The following is a 27872-nucleotide window of genomic DNA, read 5'->3' as shown; positions in this document are numbered from 1 at the left end:
TCTGGATTTGACTGTATTTAGTGTCATCAATGAATAACAAAAAAGCCAAGATCACCAAAAAATTTGTATAAATATAATTTATACCTTAATATATAAAAATCTCGAAAATGTATCAGTACAGCAAAAGATACAAGGTTGGCTACTATATTTTTATGAATAAGCACCACAATGATGTATGGATTGCACCTTTCCATAATTTCATAAATAACCCCAATAAGATTATTTTCTGTTCAGAAATTATATTCAATGAAACTTTACACTTCCAGAAACTTATTTATACATTTTAAATTTAACATATGTGCAAAACATATAATTCAATATAAACGAGATGGCAATTAATTTCAACTGTATATTCAGTTTTTCAGAGATCGTTTATGCTCACAACTCCTCACAAAATAATTGGTTGTGCAAGTGCGGAATCTTATTTCTTCAAGGCATCTTCCAACAAACAGTAGCATTGAAAATATTACAATAATCTGGAATGCTCAGAAAAAAAAATTCACGGAGGAAGTCACTGAAATAAGACAATAAATTCAATTAAATAAGTTAATTGAAAAGGAATGTTCAATGATACTCGCTTTAGTGAATTTATCAGGACTAACAGAAAAAAAATTATGATAAGGTGACAGAATCAAGCAGAGATATATATATATACATATCGAGCCATCTACAGTCAAACTTGGTTAATTTGAAATACTAGGTTATTGGAAAAAAAAGTTTGAATTATCCAATTAATCTATCCTGGATCTGAAAAATGGCCATAAATTTCAATTTAATCATCAACATTCACATAGACGATAATAATTATCAATTATTAAAATTTTATCAATTCATCTTAGCTGTGGCATCTGGAATCAGCATCACTGTATGATTTTTTGACCATGCTCGAAGTTTGATTTACGGAAAAGGTTTATGATCATCTGTTACGAAACTGTTTTCCAAAAATTTTGCTTATCATTCTTATGTTAAATTTGTATTTTCGATACCCTTAATGACAATTAAAAAAAAATCAGATTTTGAATGGTACACTTTGAACCATAGGTTGAACATAATCGGTATCAAATGGTACACATTCTCGATGAACACCAGCTGAATCAAGTTAAAATGAGTATTAACTTATCAAAGAAAGAATAGAGAGAAAAATTTTCAAACTTTTATTTTTGCCTTTAAAGATTTGTTTTTTAACAACTTGATCGAGAAAAGCAAAGTCTAACTTGTAGAATTTGCTCATATAAAAATCATGATTTTTTCCCTCCAACTTCGAATTATCCAAAACATTCGAAAAAATTTTGAACATTAAATTAGATAGAACATTCAAGCGGAGTTTGTTAGAGTTCCAACTATCCAAAACTGGAATTAGCCAAGTTCTCCTATATATATGAGAAGGCCAAAATACATTTATGAATGTTAGTCATTAAGATGCATCCCACCCACAATTCTCACTGTCATGATGCTTTAACATAAGCAGAGTGGATGGTTCTATACTCCACCCTTTTTGATGATGCAGACCTCCATTTAGTGAAATTAAATGCATTGCCCCCATAGTAAAGGTCAATTTAGAGCCGCCGCCCCCACCCCCCCCCCCATGTAAAATCCAAAATGTATGGTTTTATGCAGTTTTCATGTAATAAAAATTTGATGTAATGAATTATAATTTCACTGCACCAAATCTATCATTCATGCAATACAGACTCCTTACAAAGTACTCACATGCCCCCCCCCCCATGTGTCTGTGGAAAACTGGTTGGGAAACACTGTAATGGACAATCTTTGACTATGTGAGACTAGCATGTCAAAAAAATGTGAAGCATGTTCTAGAATTCATATGTATCACCATGTTTCTTTGGACATCCCAATATAAGTAGTCCCCACCTTTAAGACATCCATCAACACGCCATTCAACTCAACACGGTTGAAGGAATATTATGTCATAATTATGAGCGGTGTATGCACATCAGTGTTTCCTCAACCTTTTTCAGCCCATGGCCCCCTTTGAACTATATTTTCATCTCATAGCTCCTTGTCTTGCCCAGACTACCCCCCTCTTCATCCCAAACCCTTTCTACTTAATGGAATCAAATTTAATAACTAAATTTATAATGGACATTTTTTTTTTATAAATAAGATTGATCTCTGGAACCCTCTAGGCCAGGCATGGGTCAAGAAGAAGGGAGAATAATCGTCACTCCCAAGAGCCATATTATATGGGAAAAAAAATTTGTGAAGTGGTCAGTTGATCCACCTAGCTCACCCAATAAATCGAACCTTCGACACATAATTCTGGGCTTCATTGAGCTTCCATCTTGTGGAGACGTGGCAGGCTCAACATTATAGGTACCTGGACAAAGTGATGTTCTGGGGGCCCATACTTAGCTCACATATTTACAAATTTTAATTTTAAAATCATAGTACCAGATCTCATTGTGTAGATCTTCTATGGATATGAAGCCTGGGGTCATGGGCCTATGGGTTACGATAGCCCTGGTTCTATGATCAGCTCTGCTGGATTCTGAAAGTAGTTATATTTCCTCCTATTTCTCTTAGCTGTATTTCTTCACAGCTCTCTGCGCCCCCCCCCCCATTCACCACTGGTTGCAGCTCCCTCTTCATTTGATTTTCATCCCTCCTAGAATATCCTAAGACAAGGGGGGAGGGCCATATGGACCCGAGGTTGAGAACCACTGATATGCATCACCTATGGAATTTATTCAGGCAATTCTGTCAGAATCATTCTGCATTAAAAAGATAGAGTTGCGTTCCACTCACCAGTATGATGACAGGTAGCACAAGTCATCACAATAAATGAAGCTTCTTATCAGTTTCCCACTCCAGATCGGATCGATCTTTTTATCTGGACTCTGGGAAAATCATACTGCAGTGTCTGATATGAATTTTCATCAATCCTCTGGCAGAAAGATATATCTAATAATTTCAAATTATTGCAGGCCTGAAGCACCCTAAGAAGACAAAAAAGAAATCCAAACACATTACTTCAAGCAGAACCTTGATTATCCATGCGTAGACTAATCATGCTTCAAAAATTTTAATTTCATGTTCAGCTCTTCCCTATCCATGTTGTTGCTTTTTTAATCCGTTATGCAAGATTTTGTGAAGGTTGTGATGAAAACAAACATTTCCATTTCGTGGAACTAGATTTCTTCATTCTTTCACAGAGCTTCCCCCTTTCCTTATTCTCATAGCTGAACTTCCATGTCACCACAATGAAACGACAGCCCCCCCCCCTTCTACACGTAAGAAGCGGACGATCAGCACTGCAAGATTTACAGCCAATTACTGGAAAAGCTGACAAGTTAGTCAAAATGTATTGTTTTTTTTGCAACTGAAAGATAAGGCACAAGAATGGTTCACTTCCGATGCTGCCACTTAATCGCAAAGCTCATCAACTGGACCAGCACTATTTCTTGTTTGTGTCATCCCCGCAGTACATTTTATAACTGAAAGGAAAAAAATAACCATGTTTTTTGGTTATCTGTGATTACCGTCCCCTACACATTAGCCTGGATAATCAAGGTTTCAATGTATTATGAATAATTATATGCCTCTTTTTATGATTATTTTATGGACATCGATTCTATTAATGAAATTCTATGGCAGACATTTTTAACTGGTTTCTCACGCTCCCTCTGTGGCTCATTAAAACACTCAAGGGTACTATAAATTTGGGCTCGATTCTATGCTCTGTGTGGACACCTATCATCAAAATCCTAATTAAGCCAACCCATCCAATTTGTATTTGAGAATTACTAATCTAAGTCTGGAACATAAATGGGCAACTTTATTATTATTCTATGTCAGTGATTCTGAAATTAGTTGATGTGGGATCGTTTAGGGAGTGCAATAAGATATTTTTCAGATGAAATTATATTGAGAGCGATAATAAGGCTGCAATTCCCAGTGGATTTCTCAATGGAACACTTTTTCCTATACACCTTACTTTGCAGCTGCTGAAAATATGAAGAAAGCTTATTTCATTAAAAAAATATATTTTAATGAAATAAGTAATAGATAATTTAATGAAATAGATTTAATCCCTGGACAGATCATATAGATCTCTTGGGAATACCTGAGAATCATGTGGCCAGAAACTCAACATGTAGTTATCGAGAAATAATACATGAAAATTTGAATATTATATTATTGTTAAGTGTCCATCATCAGAGTTGCAATGCATGAGCTTTTCTCCATACTAGGCATAAATGGTGCTCAAAAACTAGGCACATGCTTGAAAAGAGTTACTGTTTTGCAGTATTTCTGTCTGAATACAACTTATAGGTTTCTACCTTATAACTCTGTGGTTTCATTTTGTTTTCTATAAAAACTCAAAGACATGGGGATGAAATGTGAAAGAAATGTGCTGCGTGTGCTTACCCTCTAACTCCTTCATAGGTTATTTCTCTCGTTCCCAAAACATCCAACTGTTCCAATTCTTTACTGTAATTGGCAATGGCTACCAACTCTGAATCAGACACTGTCCTAGGATAAATTGCATGTAAATATATTTCGATGATGAAGATACAATCACCATAATCATTTTATAATCAAAACTGTTTTCTACAAATTCTAGTTGTGAAAGCTATTCCTGTATTTTTTCTTTTAAATTCGTAAATTTGTATGAATAAAAAGGAATTGTCATAATTTTCTCACCTCATTGCAGTGAGAAACAATTTTTTTAATTTCACGCAATTTTTCACCAGTTGCCTTATACAGCCGTTATTGGAATTCACACTTATGCTGCAAATAAAATATGCATGTATTAATTGTAAGAAAGTGACCAAATCTCTGAAGATCGCCCAAAAATTTCACTACAGTTCGGACTGTGCTCTTAACAGTCCTATATTTTAAGTTTATGCACAACCCTGTATTTCATGTATCAACATCAGTAGAGAAATATTCTTACCACCAACCCAAGTCAAGCTCTATGAGTCCTTGGCACAGCTCAGATAACACAAATACACCAGCTTCCGTCAGAGATCTCGCCCTCCATAGCTCTAATGTTTTCAGGTTCCTTCAATGATAAACAAGGAAATCTTATTCAAATGTACATAGATGTTCGCAATTTATGATGCTGAACCAAGAAGAAATTGCACACAAAATAAAATGCATAGTCCTCTAAGCACAAGATGTAGGTTGGTTATGTCAGAAAATTCTATTCTTTTCTTCCGAGTGATTGAAAATCGCGCATTAGCAACTGCGTTTTCTCATTTGGTGTCTAGTGCTATTTAAGCCTCTCAGAAATTTCATTAAAACGCCATGGCAGCGCACTCAATGACATAGAGAGAGCAATGACATATTGACATGAACAGTGAGTAACTCCCCCTATATGGAGTATTTGCCTTTCTGCTTTCTTTCAATTTTTCTCTGTTACTGAAGAAGGAACTTCATACCATTCTGAAATGCATCTAGCTGTAGTTCTCTTATTATTTTTGGTCTACCGAAGTTGGTTTCCCTAGTATATTAACCACCACTTGTATCCAGTTTTTTAAAATGCAAAAAGTAAGTTACTCGCCTCAAGTTACTGCCGATCTCCTGTACAACATCATTATAGTGGTCGATGTTATGGCATGCACCTAAAAGCAAGTGCTCTATTTTAGGACAAGACCTAGAAAAATAATCAAAATAAAATATACACATAAAGTGAAGCTTGTATGCATAAAAATACACTTCACAGCAGTGAAAATAATTTCCTATACAACAACTACTTACTTAATAATGGTTATAATCGAATAACGGTCGATCGCTGTACGATATAAATCGAGGTAAACCAGATGCTTCATCAGAGAAATTTGTAAGAATCCATGAAGATAACTTAGATCCTGATTGAGACATGATCTCAGCTCAAGCACTAGAATGGAAGAGGGAAAATAATATTTCGAATAGTTGATTGTATTTTTAATGTGTTTTAAGTATGATCTATACCACTACTACTAAACCATACATGTACCTCATTCATATTCCTCTGCAGAACTTTTAACAAATTGGTACATGATGGAATGTGCATGTCCATGTTGTGAAATCTGATGTGAAGTTTGTTTCTGTGTAATGCTTGTTATGTGTAGTGCTGCCATCTATCACATATTTTTCGAACTGTGAGTGAGTATGATCTATACTAGCGTTCTTCAACCTTTTTACAGTTACAGACTAGTGAAAGTAATTAAACAATTTCACAAACCGGAAGATATGTGAGAAATAATTTGCGGACTAACAAAAAAAATTAGAAAAATAATTTATGGGGTGGCAAAAAATAAAAGAGTGGCAGAAAAATATTGTGTGCAGGTGAAAAATTAATACAGTCCATGCTGCTTAATGCGATCACATTGAGACTTGAGGTTTCTGATAACAATAACCAAATGATAAGTATATCCAAAAAAGTCCTGTTTGCAAGTACGGTGACCATACATCCCGTTTAGTTGAAGGGATATATGGTGAACAGGTATTGGTAAAATTGGACAACTGGTTTTTTTTTTCCACATAACTGGTTGCAAAATATTCAATCGTTTCATTTTTTTTGTAAATTTTGTTCTAAAACGGGACTTCTTTTTTGCCTTAAAGATAAAATGCTGCATTTTTATTCAGCCATTGTGAGGCATTAAAATAAAACTGTCTCATGTGTATATTACGAATCACGATACTTTTTATAGTGTACGGTTTGTTCCATACTTTCCCTTAAGGAAGTCTGTCAGAAAAATAAATTTGGATCTGCTCAACTGAAAGAAACTGATCAAGAACTGAACGGAAAATACTATTTTTTTGTGATACATTTGCCTTCACTATAGGAAGATCATTGCAGAAGCAGCTCCATGTGTACAAGGATCACAGTGAATACTTCAGACTAATTACATCATTTACTACAGAAATGTTTGTCAACAAGAGGAGGGTGAAGGAGAACACATTCTAGCCTCCTACATAGTCTTGTAGCGTGATAACGATAACTTACAGGAACTGTTTTTAAATTGCACTCCTCTGTTGCCATTAACTTTTATTTTAATTTGAATAATTTTGATTTTTTTTTTTTTTTAGTTGACTATTCTGTTTTCCATACTAATCTTTACTAGCATTTACCAGAATGGGTCATTTTTTGATTGACTCCTTGGTAAATTTTTTCTTTTTGTACTGTTATATGATAACAATAAATTTGATTTATATATATAAAAAAAAAAAAAAAAAAAAATTTAACTTCAAGTTAAATTCTTTTTGTCTCAATGAAAAAATTGAAGGAAAAGGGTAATTTTTTGGTGATTATTTGTTGCATGTAAAAAAATTGCTGTTAAATCAGTCATTTTACAGAAAAAGTCACATCTCATTCATCTTTCTCTCACAATGCCAAAATTCCAAACAAAATCTTAGTGTGGTGCTAGTATGACTTATAGGACCCAGGGAGTATACAGAGTGAACAGGGCCTGTTCTGCCAAATGAGAGGAGTGATAGACGAACCCAAGTGGAACATGAAACATTTTACCGGCCCTGTCCTATTTCAAACACTGAGTTATGGCAGATAATTCAGTTTATAGGGGAAAAAAAGTATCAAGTCTGAAAAAAACCAGACTTTATAAAGTTTCTGCAAGACCTACGCTACAAGCAAACTAAGCACATGTTTAGAAAAAATCATGTAGGGTGACACTAAAATATCTGGATTTAACAGTGAGCTACAAACGCTGAAAGATTGACAAAGTTTAAAACTGAATTATCGTCAAAATTTTAAATTGCCAACTCAGCAAAGACTCTTCTAGCTACAATCGGTCAAATTTACCAAAAACTTAATTATTGCACCAGTTTTTGGAATAGACTACAGTAAACTATATCAGTATTCTAGTTCTGGAGAAATTTAGCCTTTTGTTTGCAATGCATCACCGAAATCAGCACACGTCAAAGTTGACATTTTAAATTTTGGCAAATATCGATTTTGTACTTCACCAATCTCTCATCACTTGCAGCTTGCCATTTAATTCAGATATTCTGAAGGAATTAGTCTTGCCTTATAGGATTTTTCTGCTCTTTCCAAACAAGTGCTTAGTTTGTGTGTAAGTCTTGTAGAAACTTCATAAATTTAAGGTTTTTTTCAGACTTAACACATTTTTTCATAATCTATTATCCACCATAACTCAAAAACAGTTCAAGACAGGGCTGGTAGGGTGCTTCATGTTACCCTTGGGCTTACCCCTTTTCGTTTGGCGTAACAGTAATGGTATTGAATGATCACGTTCATCCTGTATTTATAACGACACCTTGGCTATAATATCAATAACTAGCGGTTTCTGCTCGTTCCAATAGAGAATGTTTTTAATAAGCCTTGTATATAATACCAATAAAAATACAATTACTTTGGAGATGTTGACACATTTTTCAAACCGTTTTTATGTTAATTATAACGTATTATAGTTATTACATGTCTTATTTATCATAATTAGGGGTGATTGTATGATCCATATTCTGTACATTCCTGTGATTTTGCTTTTTCTGATGATCCTATAAAAATGTCCCAAAACTTACTTCTTATTTATTACAAAACATTCATAATCTTTCACAAAAACTGAAAATGAAGATAATTTATGCATTATATTATACTGAATATGATTATAAAATGTCTCACGTTTCTGCCATGTAAAACATTTTAATTCACAGCAGACTTGCTGTCTCTCGCACCATATTTTTTTTGCCATAAGGATTATTTATAAGCAACATTTAGCAATTTCGTCAACGATTTGCAAGAATTGGTGATGTCCAAATTCTTGTCGATAAAGTATTGATACTCTGATTATAAAGAAAGAACTTCATGCATTGTATTTGATTGCATTTGATTAGATTTTGCACCAGAAAAGGCAAACATCTTGAAAACAACAAAATTTTGCAGAATCTTTGATGTTGTTATAACCTAGTTTGACACTAAATATACTTTTCATCTAAATGACTTCCAAGACAATGAGTGTAATTTGAAACACTTTTTATAATTAGAAGCATCTCGAACACTAATGGTATGAGTTTTAGCAATTGGATGACAATAATAAAGGACATGCCCCTAAATCAGACACTGTAAATATGTAAAATGTCTATACATTATAAAAATTTTGATTAATTGAGTGAATGTTCAAGTAAAATAGAACGTCTCTTATCCAGAGGAGCAAGAATTCAACCCTTGAATTCGTACCTTGATGTGCTTTGAATTCCATTTTGATATTGAGATATTTTGTTGAAATTGCACCAAATAAGAATATTCCAAGAGATTTTTTAAATGTATCCATAAGGAGGAGGATGACAAGTGTCCTCAATTGAGGACAGCAAAATATGATGAGATATTTGAAAAAAAAGTTGAAGTGAAACGAAATTGAACTGCATTAGTTATTCACATTAAACTGCAATCTAAATAATCAATTACAAAATTACAAAAGAATCACTTGCATAAAAATAACAAGATAATGTCAATAATATAAGGTGGAAAACAAAAGTACCCACCAAATAATAAAATACACCAACTTCCATGAGTTCATTTCTAAACCAGAAATGGCTTCTCGAGAATTTTTGTTGATGCCAATCTCTGAATAAGGTTGCGATCCACACATACTAAAATATGCAACACCTAGCTGCAAGACTAAAATATTATACAAAGCCAAATCCTTGCTGTACTCAAATCAGAACAGTGGGCAGAAATGGGTTAATTTAGAAAAATCGGGATGACTGAGAAAGACATTGAAACCAGTGCAAATGGCATTTATTGTATATTGAATCTGATAATTGCCTCACAGAGAAATATCACATTACCCGAATACTTTTTAAAAGATCAGATAAATAAATTGCAATAAAAAAAATATATGAGTGTTGTATTTTATAGAACCGATAGACACCTAAATATCATGGTAGCGCAAACATGATCACATATAACATTAAGGGAGGGGGATTTTTATTTTTAGGCTGTTTCAACCCTTGGAGTGCTCCCATCATTCACAGATGATGAGTGTAGTAGCCTGCTCAATCATCCTGTGATGATTAAAAGAAATTTTTTTTTTAAAGCTGAAAATTTTTAAATCATCTGTAGATAGCGAATGCATATATATTTTCTATTTTTTTGTATTTTTCTTTTCACTATTCTTTGACGGGTTTGCTTGGACTATATTGGCAAGTGTAAATTTGTTTGAATAGTGGTAGAGTGCTTGTCTACCCCCAATTGCTATTTTCTTAGTGATTGTGGGTTTGAATGAACCCAGATTCTGTGTTTGTATTGTACAGTCAAACCTCGTTAATGAGTCATTCTTGGGAGAGCAAAAATATGACTTAGTAAGAGGAGTGACTCGTTAAATGGAGTAAGCCATAAATGTGCCGATTCCTGCCTAAAGACAATTGGGACTTCCAAAAAGTGACCAGGTAAGTGGAGTGACTTGTTAACCGGGTGACGCACTAACAAGGTTTGATTGTATTTGTGTCTGAGTTTGATTGCAGCCTATTTTACACAAAAGAAAACTGAAAAAGGAATTTTTTCATGCTCCCACAGTGAGAGAAGCATTTTTAAACTATTCCTGATCACTTCACTCATAGTTAGAAAAACTGGTGGCAGATGGCAGCACTACACATAACATGCATTATACAGAAACAAACTTCACATCAGGTTTCACTATACATACATGCACATTCCAACATGTACCAATTCGTTGGAGGTTCCGCAGAGGAATATGATGAAGTACATGCATGGTTTAGTAGTAGTAGTCAAAAGATCAAAAGAAAACCCAGATAAAAGGAGGCTTACTGTATGAATGAACCCTGTTGAAAACAAATTCTTAAAATAAATAGATAAATGTTACCTTGAAGCGATTTACATGTAGCTGCTGCTGCTTTGAGGACATGATTATTCACGAATGAACAATTTGAAAGTTTCAAGCTCGTCAACAAACTGCAATTTTTTTCGATGAACCTAAAAATGATCGAGAGAGAAAAGAAATTAAATTTACTTCTACCGACTAAATTACAGGAACTGTCTTCAAATTTAATCACAAAATTAAATTTTTTTTGCATAATACATACCTATAAATGAAATAAATTATAGAAGCATGCTTACAATGATTAGAATCAAAAACCAAGATCCAATCGTGAAAAAATTGAAACAAAAAGTGTTTTTTTTCTACTCTGAGCTAGACTTCCAGCTCTGCTTTAATTTTCCCTTCAGTGCAGAATTATCCTGTCTGTGTGTGTGCTCCATTTTATAGGTGCTGTCATCCGGCTTCTATTTTTTTAAGTGAAAATGACTGGTGCCACAATTTTCTTGTAATATATCATATTAAAGGTCTTTCATTGACACCAAGCACAACTCTGGTCTATCTCCGTGAGCAATTTACTACCAAATGAGTTGTGCCGGATGTGTACCTAACAGTTTGAGCATGTATTTAGTATTGCGTGTGAACTTTGGTGCTGTCATCAATTTTTGAAACTATGAATGAAATGCAATGATTGAATATTTTTTAGCCTGTTGCCAGGGTTGTAACTAGAGGGGGAGCAACTGTCCTGGGTGGAAAAATTTAGGGGGACAGCAATTTCAGGTGGGAACAAATTATTCATTACAAAATTATCAAATTATAAAGTTGTGGGGGTGGAAAAACAATCTTTGCCTCAGGCAGCTGAATCCTGTTTGCCCCATGCGGCAAAAATCCTAGTTACGGCCCCGCCTATTGCTCTCTGTGGGGAGTCTTTTTAACAGGAGATCAGCTTGCATTCATGCCTTGAAGTTGGGAACCACAGGAAAATATTGAAGGTCTGCCTGCTGTCTGTGGAGAGACATTTTTCAGATAGGCGACCAGTTTGCATTTGCACCTGAAACTTGAAAAACTGCTGTCCATATAAACCAAAAACTACATTTCAATTTTTATTACGTAAAAAGTATCATGTCTAAGGCCGGTATTACACTATAAATGTTTTATAAAAGAACTTTGATAAACTTTCTATGCAGTAATACTGACCTAAGATTTTTTGAAGAATCACGCATAAAAACCACTTACTGAACAACGTATTGTGGCGTTAAAACATTCCTGCTCCCACACCATGATAAGCTCAACAATTGTAAAGATGAGCATCTTCCGCTCAAACCATTCAACATCGATGGGTTAACCTTGAAAAAAAAAATGCAATTAATTAACACAAAAATATCAATTTATTGGTCTTTCAATACAAATCTCTGCAAAATGATCCAGAAAATCCACTACTGGCATTATTCAGGGAATTTTTCTAATTTTCAAAGCCATTAAGTTACCTGATTCCAGTAGAGTTGCAAATCAAGCACCCTGTACAGGATCGGGTCGTAACAAACACTTTTAAACCAGCTAAACAAAAAAGAAAAATTACACATCTCTGGTGTATTTTAATTAACATCTGCATAACTTTTAATTTTAACATTCATTGAGTTGATTTCGTTGCACATGGCTACTAAAAAAATACTAATTTTGGCAGCTGGGAAATAAGGTGCATGTTAGATTCGGTTCAATATGTAACTATAGTCCGTTTCAGGTTAACTTTGCAGTGAAAAGGAAGCTACCAGGGAACCTCATCAGGCAACAAAAGCCTCTTAACCAATGTATCGATGCGCAGCCTTGGTAAGGTATGGACGATTTCTAGGATACCGCGAAAATGTCATTGTGCTTGCTATAGATTTTTGGATAATGGTAACCAAAATATTTTTCTAATTTAAAAATTTCAAACGAAGAAACATCGGTTCAAAACGATATTTTTCCTTTTTTTTCACAAAATAATTAAAAAAAATGAAATATTCTGTATAAATGATCATCATAAAACTCCGATTTATGGGAACTTTATTTTGCGGCGAAGGAGTACGCTCTCTACCTTTCTCTCCACTGCAAAGTTAACCTGAAACGAACTATAGGCAAGAGCTGAACTGGGAGGGGGGGGGGGAGCGACTGCCCTTCCAAAGAGAAGAATAGTGTGGGATATAAATTTATCTATATATATATAAAATTGATTTTCTGTATGTCTGTGTGTGTGCGTGTGTGTATGTTCTCTATACAAATCTACAATTTTAGATTGATTGGCACCAAATTTTGCATATATACCAAATGGGACCCAACCTGAATGATAGGATACTTTAAAATTTCATCAGAGCATGGCAAATGCCCCAAATGGGCAAAAAACTGTCGGGCAACAATGTTTTTTGGGCCTCAACAATCACTTTTCGAACGTTTACTTTGGTTACCGTGGTTCCCTAGCAATGCGTTTCAGACGTGTATATGCCTTTACAATGGTTTGTCACTTCTCTAATCCTGTTAGCATATGTATAATAGTTTATGCCTTTATAATGGTTTGCCACTTTTTCTATCCTCCCAGTAATGAGACGTTTTGAATAGATGCTATAATCATTATCAGCATCACTTTGAGGGTCAGGCAAAGGATGATCCCCATAGAAATCAGTGTTAAAATTGCTGATTTTACTGTAGAGATGCGGAAATTTGGCAGGTTTTTCCGCCACATCAATAATTTTAAAAATTTTATTGAATTCTAGATTTTTGAAATATTGAGTTCACTTAGAGATATACGAAGCCCAGGAGATTAAATAGGAAGTAATTAGCCCAGGACCTACTTTTGCATTGGATATCCGTGCAATAACATTGCTTTTAACTTTTTATTTACATCTTCTCAAGCATGAAAATTAATGTCTCCGCATATTATCTTTTAATATTCAACTGCATAAATTCATATAGTTTAGGATGTTTTAAAATTAATTATGGGCCCATAAAGTACATCGAAGAAATTCCACAGCTTTAACTAAGCATTTTTGGAAGCTGAAATAGGCAGATGGATAACTTGAAGTTCAAAGGGGGAGGGGAATCAAAATACTTAGAAATAAAAATACAAAATATTTAGCCCTTAAAAAAGGAAAAAAAAAATTTATTTCTAAGTTTCTTTAAATCTAGATTTGTTTCTTTCATGAGTCGTGCTGGAAGTCACCATATTGGTTAACTTAGACACGGTTTGCATGTCCCTCAAAGGAAAGGGAGGTATCACGTGATCCAAACAGCCTCATTGAATAAAACCCGGGCAGTGCCGGGTATTATAGCTAGTGTCCGATAAAATGCGGGCTGATCCAATGCACCTACACAATAATTCACTTCTTTGAGACATTGTTTTGGATCTGTCTACCTTCACTCTATTCGCAGCTGAAGATGCCTACTGCTACTCCATTCTTCATTTGCAGCTGAGGATGTCTGCTTTTGCTCGAGCATAGATCAGCTGCAAATGGAGGCAAGGCATCATAAGGATCAGCTTATGATGGTGACATCTGAAAATGTCTGCCTTTGCTGAGGCATGGATCGGGGGGGGGGGGAATAGGAATGATAGTCTTTTTCAAGAGCTGAATATGGGAAAATTTGTCAGTCCTAGGAAATACGGGATGATCCAATGAACACAATTCGTTCCTCCCAACATACTGCCCTTGACCTGTGCCTTTAACACTTACCATGTAAAGTACTTACAATGTAAAGTCAATTTTGAATGATTAAACAACCATATCATTTTTAGAACTGAGATTCTCCAACTTAAAACTACAATCTATACTATAATTTCTGGAGGAAGTGTAGCTGAGTTTAGATGTTTGGAAGTTCTAGTTTCAAGGCAGCAATGTTATTGCCGATGTGGAGTCAATACGTAATTGAAATATTGTCTTAGACTTTCATGCCTGGTGTTCAATGAAATATATTCAACTTCCAGGCTGTTAAGCAATGGTCTGGGATATTAACCTCCTGACATCTCACCAGCATTTGTGGCAGGCATTTCAGAGGTTCAGTAACTATTCCAAGAAATTTACTTCAACCAGACTTTGTAAAATCCGATTTCTGAATGATTTTAATGAAATCTTCCATAAAATGATGGTAATAACAAAAAATCTGAAAAGTGTGTACTGTTACAATATATATTTTTTTCAACGGAAATATTAACTCAGCCAATAGCACATAAATTATGCAACAGTGTGGAATACGTGGAAAAAGGAAATTATTTTTGCAATTTTTATCATCTTGCGTATCATCTAATGGGCAGATTGTTTGCAGTAAATTACAGTATTTATTTTTAAGCATGTCACTTGCAACAATGCAGTGAGTGTTTTTGATCACTTCCACATTTTATGAAGCAAATTTTTGAACAATGTACCACTCACAAATATGCTACTAATACTTAACAGAACATGCACATTGTACACATTCCTCTAAGAAATTTTTAACAAATTGGTACATGCCAGAATGTGTGTTTTGGTTTCCAACATAAATTTGTAACTCTAACATATTTATGTCGTCAGAATTGTTCTTGTTTGTACCGTCTGTCTTATATTTTTTTGAAGATGAAAATGCTCAAATTTTCATGTTATGTCAGTATTGCATTCAGGGCTGCCATTATGGGTGTGTGACGACCCACACCCGTCATGCCCCATTCTTCTGGTAGTAATAAAATAGGGAAAAAATTGAAATTTTTTTAAAAATTTAAATAAAACAAGGTTGCTGTATTTTCACAAAGAAAATATTTAAAAAAATCTAAATAATGCAACGAATAAGCGAAAATTATTCATCACACGCACACTCATTATATAGAGTAATGATAAAACAAAAAAGAATCATTATTTGTTGAATGTGGATGTGGAAAGCAGTTGGAAAGGATGCACTAAACATTCCTTGCCTCCAATATATATATTTATGGGAATATGTATATATATATGCGTGTGCATTACAATCTTTCAAGATTGTATCAATAATGAGTGTTGGAGTGTCTCCCTAGTGCAGGTGGAGACAGTCATCAAGACTAACTTGTAGGAACATTCTTTTAGCACATGTTGCTTATATATTGCATGCCCACATAAACACATATAACAAGTACAACACACACTGACCATCATGTGGTTGGTCGAATATTAGAAACATGTTCCTTGTGTTGAAGCTCCTTCCAGGGAGAAACTAAGAAAGAAAAAATTACATGCCTATAAGTGATGGAGGTGTTTATTTATTTTATAGGCTATGGTGACATCAGGGCTAAATGACAATTTTTTTTTTTAATGTTACAACTGCCATCTTTTGCAACATTGTGCTATGGTGAAGTTTCTGAGTGTTTTCGAGACACATGGTATTTTGCACGCATATACAGTGCAATATTTCAATCTAACATACTTGCAGAGTTTCTGTTCTGTGTGAGTGCAATCGTAGGATTCAAGTTTTTAACTTAGGGCTATCTTTGCAGCAATAATATCATCAAGACAGCATGACAAATTTCGGAAATATGAATCTGGTAGTAAAAAAAAACCAATATCTTAACATATAACGTGATGCATTGAAAAATTTCTGCCACAATTCAGCCTTCTGGTAAAGAGAAGTGGATAATATTTCACACGAAACGGAGCCTCAGCCCGGGATTTCAGCCACCATCAATATGACTGATAGTACAAATACTTTTTGTGTGTAGAATCCTCCAATGTCAAAGTGCTTCTCGAGTTGTTAACAGATGATATTCAATGCATTTTAAAGTTCATGAACAAGATCCAAAATCTTTTTCCGAACGCTTTCATAGCATATAGGATACTGCTTACTGTTCCAGTAACAGTGGCAGTGCAGAAAGAAGCTTTTCATGCTTAAAATCATTAGAATCTTATTTAAGATCTGCAATTAGTCAAGAAAGACTCATCTTTAGCAACATTATCAGTTCAAACATAGTGGAGAAAGTCAATTTCGATGATGTAATAGAGACTTCACTGACTTCACTGGTGCAAAAGTAATAAAAATAAAATTTTTATAAGGCTAGTCAATTAAAACAATTAAGCTGTGAAGTTCTGTTGAAAAGAATTTGAAAATAAGCAGCAGTGAGTCATATTAAATATTAATATATGAAAATTTTTATGTAAATTTTCTATTACTGAATACGATTTTTTCTTTGGAGGGAGGGGGGCAAAAGAGGGAACTGACAGCATTTAATTTTTCTCTGTAGTCTGGGTTGACAAAAATTTTTTGTGGTGCTTGCAAGGCCCAACGATTATTTTTGCACCAGGCCTCACATCTGGTAAGATCAGCATGGATTGTGTTGTAGATCTACCTGCTCTCTGCGGAGACATTTTTTCAAATGGGAGACTGGCTCAGATTCATATTTCAAAGTTGCAAAACCTCAGAAACTTCAGCCCAACACTACTATGAAACAACAGGTTTCGGAGCTGGATCTTCACGATTACAATATGTGTCACTGTGATAATGTCACAAATATGCTGCATTCCTTTTTGAAATTATAGTAGATTAAAATCTATTGTACTGGCTAATTGAAGGGCCAAAGTGGTAAATGCCAAAAGGGAAAATATTGGGAAATCGCAAAAAACAGTTTTTGCAGCCCATAGGGACGTTCACATTTGTGACCTGTTTACACGCTCTTTTGAACTACTTAGAGGACTACCAGGTGTTTTTCATGTTGACAGAATTATAAAGCAATGCTCATTTGACACCTAAATGTGGAAAACAATGTTTGAAGTTTGTTTGGCACTAAAAGAGTCTCTAGCATTTTTACCCTTCAATTTTATTGGCTTTAAAATTGATGAGGAAAAGGGACTCTCCACTTTTTTTACATTTTTAAACTTTCTTTTGTTTCTTGATGCCAAATTAAAAAGTTTTCTGATTCAATAAATAGACATGTAGATCCTATTCAATGCATAAAATCAGGTTTTATGAAAATCAGCAAGTTTACCTGGATGCCTGGGAAGCAGCACAGAGACTCTTCAAATCTAGAAAACCCAGGAGTAAAAGCATGACTTCATGCTGAGTAGAAAAAAAATCACTTTTTCAATTTATTAAGAAAAACACTAATTCCATTATAATTATCATTTGAATAATATTATAATATTTTTAAACATACAGCGTGTGATTTTTTTAGTGAACAAAATTTTGGAATGATGCAACCAACTAGGATGATTTTGCCTGATTTTAAAATTGAAAAATTAAAAATTTTCATTCTGCCCATTGAATAGAAGTCGAAAATAAAATTTTCATACTTGGTTGATGATTTGTAAATATGAATTAAGTACATTAAAACTCTTCTTGATGGACACCCCTCACATGCAGTCAACCCTCTTTTATGGCCAAATAATAATTCCCCCTTGCATAAAAAATGAAAGTATTTACTTTTCAAAACCCCTCAGTAAACTTCACCCCTCTTTCATGGGATTTTTTTTTTTTGCCTCGCCGGTGTCTACAAAAGAGAGGTTTTACTGTAGTTGCTATTTTAATGGATTACACCTCCTTTTTTATTTGAGAAAAAATAAAAACAAGGTAAGAAAAGTCATCTGGCATAACGACAGTATAATTTTTTTCCACCTCCTGATTTGTATAAGTATATATACAGTGAAATATTGCTATAATGATACTCAATATAAATCCCTCTACAATGATATTTTTTCTTGATCCATAGATTATTATTATATCAAGGTTTCACTGTATAATTAGGCTGTGAGTGGATTTAGGGTCCGATGCTTCAGGGTCATATTGCCCAAGAGAACCAGAATGACAACAAAAATAATGCAAAAGAATTCAATATATTTTTAAACCATGTGACTTGATTGAGAAAAGAACGTACAGCCAGAGGCAAATTTAAAGTTTTGCCACCTGCAGGCTACACAAATTTTGTCACCCTTTTTCCATTTTAGTCTAATTTTCTTGACTACTCATTCCTCAAATTCGTTGTCCTAGGCTATGGCCTCTGTAAACACACCTGTCTTGAAATCACTCATTTGGTCACCCATAACACTTCTACACTTTTTCTATCACCTTTTTGGCCAATCACTGACCTTAACCCTTGCTCTCTAGGTCAGGGCCATCTTAAGTGCATCATGAGCCCCTTGGCAAATTAGTTTTTCAAAGGTCCCCCACCTGACTATAAATGGTTACATACCAATTTCATGCTTAAAATTAAAAATTTTAACAAAATCACATTATCATGAGGCAATTCTTTGTACTCCAGGGCCCCCAGGCCGTGCAAGGGTTATCCCATGTGATAAGATGGCATACGTAGGTGTATTCTATGAGCCAAAGTTTTTTCATCCCCGTTTCTTCTATACCTGTTAGTGCCCCCCCCCCCCATGATATATCTTTCTACTATATACATGGAAGAGCGAAAGGGAACACGTAGGGTGAGGGTGAAAAGGGAAATCTACTGTATATTCTCTTATCTACTGATCTATTTCACTCTGTTTTTCCTTTTCTTCTATTTCTTTTCTTTTCCCCCTTCTTCTCTTTTTCTAATGTGCGGTTAGGTTACAATGAGATTACATGATCTATTGTCGATTTGACAAATAGCTATAATCCAGATTTGTTGCCAAAAGCTTGTATGTGAAGGGGTTAAATAATTTGTTTTCGATCTTTGATAAGAATCTTATATTTAGAATTTTCTTATTCTAAATTTCAACATTTATATATTATCCTGTTCTTCATTATTTTAATTTGAGCTTTCTTGAATCTCAACTAAACACAGTATCGTCATTACTGTTTTAGAAAAATTTTACTCACTGGTAATTTTTCAAAACCACCAGCAACAGATTCACTGGTTTCTCCGGTTTGCTCACTTTTCAGCAACTTGCTTGATAACGCACTCGATGAAAAGTGAAGGTCTTTGATGGACTTTTTACATAAACTCGAAGGATATTCAAGAGAACCCGATAGCTTAACAGAATCCATAGCGTAGTAATAGTCAAGAAGTCCATGGTAAAATTCCACTCTCAGGCAGCTGTGAGTGGGGAAAAAAAATAATTAAATAGCTGACTTTGTGAATGAATTTTTTTTTTTTTTTTTTTTTTTGCATATTTTAATTCAGTTCTTTTATTAAGAACAAGCATTGGTTCCATTCCTTTCCAAGTGCCACACAATGCTGAAAATTTTCATCGTTTTTGCATGTTGATGAAAGAATATTATACATACCTTCAAGACCATAGTGAGGGGACGGACTCGGGGGAATCTCATTCCCCCATTCCCCCGAAATGTGACAAAATGACTGAAAAAATGGAAAAAGATGGCCAAATCTATTGTTCTATCCCTTTCGTCCCCCTCAGAAAAGAATTTCTGGCTATGGGCCTGCATACCTTTCTCATTGAATTTTATGAATGAAAGAAACACACACACACACACAAAATACATACTTTGTCATAATCTTGAATTTTCCCAAATGAACTTTGAATATGCAACTGCTACGATCACATTTTTTTGGACGATCACTCCAGAGCAATTTCCACCTATCACAATAGAGTAATAAATGTTATTAAATAGGCTGATGACCTAATAAGGTCATCAATAAATTAAATGAATGAGAGTCACCAGAGAGCTCAGGGACAGCAGTGAGTTTGAGTATGTCTTGGTGCTTCAATGATTCAATTGGCCGTGGCTGGAAAATATTAATTGTGATTTTGTTTCATCAATTTCATCTAAGATCTCCTGATAATGCCACTTGCTGGTGTTTGAAAAATGTTGAGTTGATAACTCATGACAGGTGATTGCAATACTTTGCAAGAATTAGCTAGGTGTCCTTGATTTCTCTTAATGAAATCAGGTTCCCTATTCACATAGGCTGATATGGAGAGGGGGGCAACAACCTTTTTCATTCATTAAAAAAAATGCATCATTATCATGGTTGGGAGTTGGAAAATCTTCCCCCCCCCCATTCTATTTCACAACCTTCTGTGATCTGCCCCCCCCCCCATTCAAAGAGCCTGTATTCGCTTATGCCTATCCACATCTTTTAAGGTAGCGTTTTGAGAAAGTGAGTGTTATTGGTTCCTTTCAACATATTACTTGTTTTAATGGGACTAACTAGAAAATCACTAAATGATTAGTAAAGGCTTATAAAGCACAATATCTTTACCTAGACTGCTCATAGCAGTAACCAAATATACGAGTTATAGCACCTGGGTTGAAAGTTTCATAAAATTCTATACCTGTTGGATAGATGCGATCTGGGAACTTTAGTTCTGAAAAATATAACCATGACCAATGTGAGAGAACAATATGAAAATGAACATATACATAATCAGTTAAAGGCAAATTACTTCATTAAAAATAAAAAATAAATAGATATTACACATCATTTGCGTCATTCTAGGAACATGTGTATTTATAGAGCAAGGAAAAAACTAAATGGAAGGTGCACACATGCATAGTCTAAAGAAAAGTTTGCATTCAACCTTTCTACTGCTAAAAGAGAAATTTCTGCTGAGTCTGTTCATACCAGACATTTAGAATTCACTAAAACAATTGCAATGTTTCCAGTGGCGAAATCAGAAAATTAACAAATTTTACTTGAAAATGAAAATGGAAAAAAAAATCTGTAATGAAGTTTTAGAGTATTACAAAATTGTGAGGATGAAGAGAGACAAAGGTAGTGTTCATCCACAGAGGCAGGATCCGGAAATTTTGCCTCCAACATTTGGCCCCTGACATTTCACCTGCCCTGACCATATGAGTGAGTCAGGGACCATATGAGTAAGTGAGTGTGAATGACTGTATAAGTGATCAAGTGAGTGACTGTATGATCCACTTACTTGTTCACTCATGCAGTCACTCACCCCCTACAATTGGTCACATATGGTTATCCACGTGGTCACTCATGCATTCACTTGGTCACTCATACAGTCTCACACCTACTCACTAGTTCACTCACTCCCTTTCAATTGGTCATGCATGCAATGCAGTCACACACCCACCCAATTAGTCACTCGCATGGTCAGGGCAAGTGAAATGCGCTGGGGACGAAACTTGCCAAGGGCACAGTTTCCATACACTCATTGAGGCATCCTGCAAGCCTACTCCAGAATTGTTCCAAGAGAGAAATTTTGAAAAGAATTAGGATTCTTTTATATAGAAGGCAATGGTAATTTTTTCTTGACGAGGAGGCTCTGACTTACGTGTTAATATTAAACAAAGATTTTCAACACATGTTCCCTGGTACAAATGTTTAATTCATAGTAAGCAAAACTCACTTATCACAAGTGTAATAAAAAAGACCAGGCTATCACTGATATTTAAAAAAAATGCAGCAACTAATGTATCAAACCAATTCGGAAGAAAAATTCACTAATGGCCTTACTAAATATAGCTAATACGTTGAAATAGCTTGTTAAAGTTTTTTTTTACATGGATGAAAAAAAAATGTTTCAGTCAAACAGGATCATCTCACCAATGAAATCTTCGCTCTGTACATGCATGTCAACAGGAAGAACTGATCGAAAATCTACAAATGTATGAGAAGGAGTGAGTTTACGCCATGGGCCATATGATCTCTGGAAAAAATAAAAAAAACACCATAAACAGCATTTGTGAGGTTTAATAATGATATTAAAACAATTTAAACATAAGTTACTATAGAAAACTGACATTAAGTTTCTGGAATAAAGGTTTTTTACAGCATTATTATTTAAAGATTCTTCACAATTTTGCCACAATATTGAGATTTCATGAACATAAAGAGGCTGTTTTAGTAGACACTAGACTGAAACATGCTGCTTGCAGGTTTGTCACGTAATGTGTAGAGCAGTGGTTCCCAACCTTTTTAGGCCACGCCCCACCAAAGCATATGTGAAATTCTTATTTCCCCTCACCTCGTGAAACTTTATACAGTCAGCATTTGTTATAACGACCATTCCTTACGCCAAAGTCGCCTGCTTGATTACAAGTTGACTGCTGCCTGGCAGTCGAGTGGTTAGGGAACTAGCTTCTCACTGTGTAGGTCTGGGTTCGAATCCCGGTTCGGGCATGGATGTCTACTAACCTAACACTAACAAATTCCCTGGACGGATCATGCTGATCCCTTGGGAATACGTGAAGATCACGTCGTTATTATCACGTTAAAAAAAAAAGTCCCAAACGTGTAAATAATAACGACTATCACTTTTCCCTTTCAATATAATGACCATCCCAATATAACATCAATTTTCAATGGGACAAGGGGTGGGGGGGGGGGGACATTGTGTCGAGCATCCACCATATTTCTAAAACATTTTTTCGAGAAAACCATTCTTTTTTTTACTTTGCATCTTTAAATTTTGCCCTCCCCCTACCCCATTTATTGCAATTCTTGTTCATCAAAAAATAAACTCCTGTTCACATTAAGGGAGCCAGAAAGGCCATTTAGTCAAAAGCAGTCGTTCTTAACCAGGGGTCCTTGGAGAGACTTCAGGGGTCTGTGAGCTTGAATGAGAGAAAACAATAAACTCAATGTTTTTACATTGCTACGTACAGAATATTATTTTATAAAGGAGTCTGTGGCTTTCATTTTATTGGCATGGGGAAGGAGGAGGGGGTGTGTCCGTGAACTCAAAAAGTTGAGAACCCTTATTCCAAACCCTTGCAAAGGAATGCTAAAAGAGAAAAAACAAAAGAAAGACGACATCAGGAAATTGTTTGAAAAGTGTAAATATCAACTGGTTTAAAAGAAATGGGAGTTCTAAAAAGTTCCAAGCCTTTCATGGAAAAACTCATTCTCAAATTGCCCCCCCCCCCATAAAAATCGAATTGTCCCACATTAGGAATCATCACCGGTGTAGAGCTTTAAATATCTCGACTAGGTCCAGTGACTTCAGAGCCGAGGGTGCTTGAGTAGCCACACAATTTTGTAGATCATGTTTGAGCATCCCTATAATTAAATTGCAAATGACAATTTCTTGCTCTAAGGTGAGCACCTACAGGTCTAAAGAACTTCCGATGCCTATGACTAGGTCTCAATAGAATTTCATGCTTAATGACCAGAAAACATATAGAGTTATCTCATTGCACACTAATAAGTATTTTAATGATATGTAAGTTAAAAAAAATCATATATACATAAAGATACCTTCTATATTACTCTTTGGTTCAGATGCATTTTTCATAGACACGGTTCCTGGATCAAATGTCCTTAATTTCAAACAGCAATTAGAAATCAGTAGTGTTAGTTAGGGTGACAATATTATAAAAATTTGGCTGCCTAATTCTGCGAGTTTAAAGATAAATTTTTTGAAAGTGCTATTGTTATGAGCAAACAAAGGGAGAAAATGGTGCCACCATAAGAGAAAGTGAAAATTGGTCCGCGGATATGTCAGCTCTCATCAAGGCTGAACCTGACTTTCACTCCAGGATAATTTTTTAGGTTAGGCAACATTCCATGTTGAAATAATAATAATAACAGCGGCGTAAATAAACCTAAAATATGAAGAAAAAACAACAGCTAGATGCATTACGGAACCGTATCAAGTTCCTCCTTCAATAGCTATAAAAAGACTAAAACCCCCATATATCAGGGAGGGGATATTCACTACTCAGGATACAGAGTACAGAAAAAATTCTTTTTATATGAAGGGTAATTGTAATTTTTTTTGACTCTGCATCCTGAACAGCGAGTGACTGAAATTCCTGCTATACTAGGTTTTTGCTATTTTTTCCTTTTTGTCTTTTTATAGATACTAAAGAATGGACTTGATACAGTTCCAAAACATGTCTAGCTGTTGTTTTTCCTTCACATTTTGGGTTTATTTACATTGCTATCGTTATTTCTATTATCTCCCGAAAGTAATATATTTCAAACATTCCATATGTCCAACAGGGTTTATGCAGAATTATGTGCTCAGAAACGTCCTCAGAATTTTTTAAATACAAAGAAACAATCTCAAAATCAACGTGTGGTGCACACTTTCATGTGATGCAGTCATTGGGCCAATTTTCATCTGGGCAACCAAAGGAGCATATGTGGAATTGCACTGATTTCTTTATGAAAATTTTTTGAGTGTTGCCTTCAATTCATATGGTTTTCTCATCCTTTCCAACTTCTTGTAAAGTGCACTAGACTGTGACTGAATAAAATGAGGAAAATTTCATCTGGACACCCTGTATATTCCATGCTTAACAATAAGTCTTCTTTAACTATACGTTTCTCCTGTTTCTTGAGTACCGTTATGAAGGAGTTTCACTGTATACGTCTACCCTGACTCCATTTAAATTGAGATTTCAATTTACCAATTGCAATATATAAAAGTTCATGGAGAAGTCAAAGTGGCGCACTGGGATTTGTCAATCCCCGCTATATACAACCAATATGGGGGAAATACAAACGAATGTATTTACCATTTGAAAACAAGCAGTGCTATCAACAGATGCTGGATACACCTTCGGCCCGCCAATAACATTCTGAGCTGTGTATGATATCGAATGATCAGATCCATACTGTGAACTGAACTCTATGACAGCGAAAACATGAAACTGGAAAACTTCAGGGTGGATAGATTCTCCTGACATAAAATCATCGTCTTCAATAACTTCAGCCATTTTTTACCGGAGATGCCTCAACATGATACAACATGGCATACTGTGAGAGAGAAATATACTTCCTATGAAATATGTACATGATGGAAACAAAACTTCAACATTTGTCTACTTTAAAGTCTTGGGATCAAATTATAGAATAAAAATCCCTGACTTGATGCAACTCAAACAAATATGAGTAAATTAACAAATTTAATAAATTAAATTTATAACTAGATAAAAACTAACATTTATGGAACAGCTATAGTAGGCTATAATCCCTTTTTTATTTGCGATTTCCTTTCTATTGTGTTGAAGCTTTTCTTCCAGTGATGGTCGGCTATTTTATTCGCATGAGGTTTTTCCCCCCAGCCAATATTATTATTTACTTAGGCTTTTGAGTTGCATTCCCTTTTTACTGTTGGTTATCATCTGAAGGTGATGTTTCCCCCCCACCCCATTACAGGTTGCTAGTAATAATAGGCGCATATAGAGCAAGCATTTGAATCAAGTCCATTATTTTTGTAGCGCTCATTTATTGTTTGTTTATACATTGTACTGTATATACCATTTTCTCAGCATGTTGCATTGCTTTTTCCTGTTAGAATATCTCATTTTGGTTTTGTTGTACATTTCATATATTTCCATTTTTATTAATTTTTTGCGTACTAACCATTATAGTTTTCATTCCGCAATTGTGTTTTTATTGAATCCAGAGATATTCGACCAAATCCATAGTTTTTTGCCCTAATCGTTATATTATTTAAAAGAAAGAATCTGGGTTGTTATTTATATTCCAGAGAATATTTATTTATATTATAGGCAGGGAATGTGTTGTATTTATTTAAAAAAGTCCTGATTTTATTAATTCCCAACATATGGCATACCACTGTTTGTGAAATTTTTTTATCACTAGTCCTGATTTAGTGCTATTTGGTAAGGTTAGAGGAAATACAGAACACCCAAACCATGTCAGAGAAGACAATATTGGCAACATATCACTGTTTTAGCATAGCAGACAACTTGCCTACTAAAAAATATACCGTATAATAAGAATTAACCCTGATTTTTATTATTTTCAATCCCATATCTGGTCTAGGATGTTACATTTTTTAGCTTGATCCCTTATTTAGTCTAAGAATGCTCTGTTTGTTATTGTTTGTCTGTTTTTTAAAATCATTTTTTCATTTTAACAGCCATAATATTAACCCTTTTCGGTGATGCGTTAGCAATTTTTTTCTTTGGCAAGAAAGACATTTTGAAAGCATGACTCCATTCACTCTTGGCGAATTATCGCCATACTTTCTGACATTTTTCCTACCTTGCCAATTTTTCGCCAAGAAAGGATTTTAATTTAGCTGTTCCACATTTTGGCTGAGATTCCATAAGCAGTGTTGTGCCAAATTTGGCGATTTCGAATTTGCCTGTTTCCTCCTCTTGTGACCTAGATTTTTTTTTTTTTCTGCTTGCCGAACATCTTCAACATCGTGAAAATCAAGATGGACGACAAAAAAAAATTGGCCCTTTTTTGCAAGCTAGAACATTACAAGGAGAAAATATACTTCACCAAACACAAACTCTGGCCATATTGATAGATAGCAATTTACCGCCATTAATGAGATGGCTAGATATGAAGGCGCTGTCTATCAGTGGTCGCCTCAAGTTTGTTAGGGAAATATCTATATCCTCCCTTGGGTTTGAGCCCAGGACTGTGACAGTAACCTTCACGGTGGTCGATGAGCATTTTACCACTCAGGCGCCAAGGAGGAAATCTGGAACCAATGAAGAAAGTATTGGCTACAGGATTCACTGACCCATCACATTTGGACTTATAGTTCCTATTCTGGCAAATCCAATGCCAACCGAGTTTCATGGTGTGTTTGCTGTTTGAAGCCATGTGAGTGGCACATTTTGGGCGCGAGAAACTATAATTTTTTTCGTTAGTATCATGTCAAATTCTGTCAAAAACCGAGGTGTTTGAAAATTGGAAAATTCCGAAGCAAAGGATGCACAACAACGAACAGGGCTTCTGTTCAATAAATTTCAATGGTAACAAACACGATATAATAAGACCTAAGACGCTGGTGACAATAAGAAATGAAAATGTCACAAAAAAGATAAGGGTAGCACGTTAGCTTGAAAAAAATTAGTCACCCATGAAAAATTTTGAAACAGCCACAGTGCCAAAGTAATCAGTTGGAGACTTAAAATAATCTCCAAATTTGGCGCAACTCTGCTTATGGAATCTTAGCTTAAATTTTTAGTTTTTTATCAACTTAATAGGTCTGTTAAGTTATATAGAAATTTAAATAACATCATAGAGAGGTACCATTAAGTAATTTTTTTAGTCATTATATTAATGAAATTCACATTATCTTCCATTTATATCAACTCCTTCATTCACATTAATTTTTAAATATATAAAAATGAGTTTGTTGGGGGGAATTTTTAAACTCGAAAAATGTTTTTTCTCGTTGAAACCCCATTGCATGATTGTTTACATTTTCGAGGGCAGAACGGTCATGACTTAGGATTCGATAACTTGTTGATTAGCGGTAAGAGTTTTTTTCTTCTAAACGTCGGAAAACAATCTGTCTCAGT

At 34.8% G+C, this 27872-nt stretch overlaps 1 protein-coding gene across 3 annotated transcripts; it reads right to left on the bottom strand.

The window, feature by feature from the left end:
• Positions 1 to 65: 65 nt before the first annotated feature.
• On the bottom strand, positions 66 to 27822 carry Fbxl4 (F box and leucine-rich-repeat gene 4). Of its 3 annotated transcripts, none has more exons than XM_089250389.1 (17): positions 27601 to 27822; positions 25095 to 25335; positions 22177 to 22279; positions 20866 to 20971; positions 20147 to 20239; positions 19521 to 19737; positions 17707 to 17777; positions 12248 to 12317; positions 11997 to 12106; positions 10809 to 10918; positions 5725 to 5863; positions 5528 to 5620; positions 4919 to 5026; positions 4666 to 4752; positions 4390 to 4494; positions 2767 to 2957; positions 66 to 514 (listed from the first exon to the last, which is right to left on the bottom strand). In XM_089250389.1, exons 2-16 carry the CDS (start codon positions 25293 to 25295, stop codon positions 2816 to 2818), a joined length of 1755 nt encoding a protein of 584 aa, XP_089106515.1. In that variant the 5' UTR covers positions 25296 to 25335; positions 27601 to 27822; the 3' UTR covers positions 66 to 514; positions 2767 to 2815. The 3 variants fall into 3 exon arrangements, with proteins under 3 accessions (XP_089106515.1, XP_089106533.1, XP_089106524.1); XM_089250407.1 differs by lacking the exon at positions 27601 to 27822 and adding an exon at positions 25945 to 25963 and having other exon boundaries at positions 385 to 514; XM_089250398.1 differs by lacking the exon at positions 27601 to 27822 and adding an exon at positions 25521 to 25608 and having other exon boundaries at positions 385 to 514.
• Positions 27823 to 27872: the final 50 nt, after the last annotated feature.

The sequence above is a fragment of the Pholcus phalangioides genome, unplaced genomic scaffold (assembly GCF_987345545.1).
Source record: "Pholcus phalangioides strain wild (caught in Gottingen) unplaced genomic scaffold, Ppha-v1.0 ptg000003l_1, whole genome shotgun sequence".
NCBI lineage: Eukaryota > Metazoa > Arthropoda > Arachnida > Araneae > Pholcidae > Pholcus > Pholcus phalangioides.
This window is presented reverse-complemented; position numbering and strand designations above follow the sequence as displayed.